Source organism: Lytechinus pictus, chromosome 3, assembly GCF_037042905.1.
Source record: "Lytechinus pictus isolate F3 Inbred chromosome 3, Lp3.0, whole genome shotgun sequence".
In the NCBI taxonomy this organism is placed as follows: Eukaryota; Metazoa; Echinodermata; class Echinoidea; order Temnopleuroida; family Toxopneustidae; genus Lytechinus; species Lytechinus pictus.
Genome location: NC_087247.1, coordinates 74,269,122 through 74,271,689, shown reverse-complemented (window position 1 = coordinate 74,271,689; position 2,568 = coordinate 74,269,122). Strand labels below are relative to the sequence as shown.

At 35.7% G+C, this 2,568-nt stretch overlaps 1 protein-coding gene across 1 annotated transcript; it reads right to left on the bottom strand.

Annotated features, from left to right (window-relative positions):
* Positions 1–485: 485 nt before the first annotated feature.
* On the bottom strand, positions 486–2,322 carry LOC129258063 (uncharacterized). Its single transcript, XM_064097917.1, has one exon. It carries the CDS (start codon positions 2,152–2,154, stop codon positions 1,249–1,251), a length of 906 nt encoding a protein of 301 aa, XP_063953987.1. The 5' UTR covers positions 2,155–2,322; the 3' UTR covers positions 486–1,248.
* Between the last annotated feature and the right edge of the window lie 246 nt (positions 2,323–2,568).

The window sequence follows — 2,568 nt, the reverse complement described above, 5'->3', positions numbered from 1 at the left end:
TGTCTTTTAAACTTGTCACAATTCACGAATCTTCCCCGAAGAAGGTAGATGACTCTACCGAAAATTTGGAAAGTGAATAAAGAACTTGCTGGCGTTGCAAACTTGCATTACTCGTGAATATCATTTGTTTCGCATTTCTGATATATATGTATGTATGTATGTATATATGTGTGTATGTATATATATATATATATATATATATATATATATATATATATATATATATATATATATATATATATATATATATATATATATATATGTATATATATATGCATATATGTATGTATATATTTATAAGTATTTGACCGTTGCTGATGGTTTATGGAAAAGACTGCAATATCGGTCACCTCTCTCGTCTCATCCGTCGACCATTCATTCACCAGCATTCGTTCCATACACCAAGGAGATATCACTGATATCTCCTTGCATACACCAATCACTTGTTCCTTTAACACTCTAAAGAACGTAGTCCAGAGTGTAGGTTAAAATTCTGACCTTTACCTTTAATTACGACAAAGATAAATTAGTGTACAGAGCAGAACGAGATACAAGAGATGAAGGGCAGCATTAATACTACGGTAAAGGGCGGTAAACCCAGAATCTTACACTAGCTATTGACTCCTAGTATTAATGCATTTTTCAACTCTTCGATGAAACAGTTACTAAAAATGACAACAATAGCTACAATAACATAATTAACTTTGCTAATGCAACATGCTTTCTCAAATTAAACAACTGGATAATGCTTAGGCAACTTTACTGACAGTTAATCAAAATGTTTCACGACTCCATGTTCATAAAATGTGCGATTTGGGCAAATTTTTGTTAATTCACAGAACGTGCATATGCACTTACGATTTCCGTATAGTCTACGTTTACAGACCCAATAAGCTCTCTATGACATTAAAACAGAAACATAGTTCGTTACTATATATATATATATATATATATATATATATGTATATATATATATGTATGTATGTATGTATGTATGTATGTATGTATGTATGTATGTATGTATGTATGTATGTATGTATGTATGTATGTATGTATGTATGTATGTATGTATGTACGTACGTATGTATGTATGTATGTATGTATGTATGTATGTATATATGTATAGGCCCTCTGTCCCTGGTTTAGGAACAAATCATTTTGGCAAAGTAAATCGTCTCCTGATTCGAACAGTCCACTAAGAGTGTTTTTCAAATCAAATATCATTCACCCAATACGAGAATGGCTTGATCACCAATGATCCTCAAATCTTGTTCTTCTGTCGAACATAATATTATAGAACTTTTCGCATTTTCCAACACAATTCTTCCAGTCTGATGACAATTCTAGTCCTATGTCATCTGGTTTAGTTAGCTCAACTCCTGTACTATGAAGAGCTCTCTCATGACTCCCTCTTTCCTTTGTTGCATTCTTTAGAACCTTGGAGCAATGCCATTCATCGGGTATTGAATCTAAACTTTCATAACTCAGCATACATTCATTGAATATCAACCCTGTTTCTTGACAATATCTACGGAGCACTGTTTCAGGCATGGTTACAAAGTCATCAGCATCTATCACTAGTATCCTTGACTGAGATCCGTATTCTCTGATGTAGTCATAGAGCAAACACTGTTGTTTGAAACTATTGGGTAATTTCTCTCTCAACTCGGACACATAATCCTCATCGAAGTGACAGCTCTCTAAGAGTTTTATGTAGGACTTTACAACTTTTTGCGGCGAACGAATCAGAAAAGTGTGGCAAAACTCAAAAGAAAGCTCAGGGAATCGTCCTTCAATGGAATATGCCATGTCTTTGACGAAAACAGAATGTCCAGAAGGGAACTTCTGACTAATCATTCTGTGAACATTGTCATATGTGTAATCATTGTCTGTTTCAAACGTGGCATTTTCTTGTCTGTGTTGAGGTCCAAAACGGTATGCAGTTAGATAGACTTCATGAAAGATCTCAATGTGACCCGCAGCAGCAATACATCTTTCAAAGAGTGTTGACATTGATCGTTGGCAACACCATAGGGCAACACGAACTGTATTACTCATTTTACTGTGTAATAAGTAAGGTAAAGCTTGTAGACAGGAAACGTTGAACAGTGAAAAATAATAGTGTAAGGGATGAAAAACGAGTTTTTCTGTCATAGTACAGGGGCACTCAGAAGTCACGGACAATATATGCGAACAAATAAAAACTACCGAAATCAAAATGGACTTTGATCTCTGGGCTCTTATCGTCAACTGTCCAGTAAATTCTTATTCATTGGGGGAATACTGTGATTATTTGTAAAGCAGAGGCGTCGATCATGGGGGGGGGGGGGGGCGATCGCCCCACCAATGAAAATATTGGGGGGGGGGCAAACATGTCTTTTTGCCCCCCCCCCCCAATAATTCCGCATGTGCAAAAAATAAAATAAGATTGTAATGTTACACAGAAATCAGCAAGCGAGATTGAGATACACAACTCGTTCTTCATCTAAAATCGTGCTCTAAATGTCCGCTTTTCAGATTAGAATATAAAAAATTTTCAGCTCGTGCTTCGCGCTCGCATCATTTCTG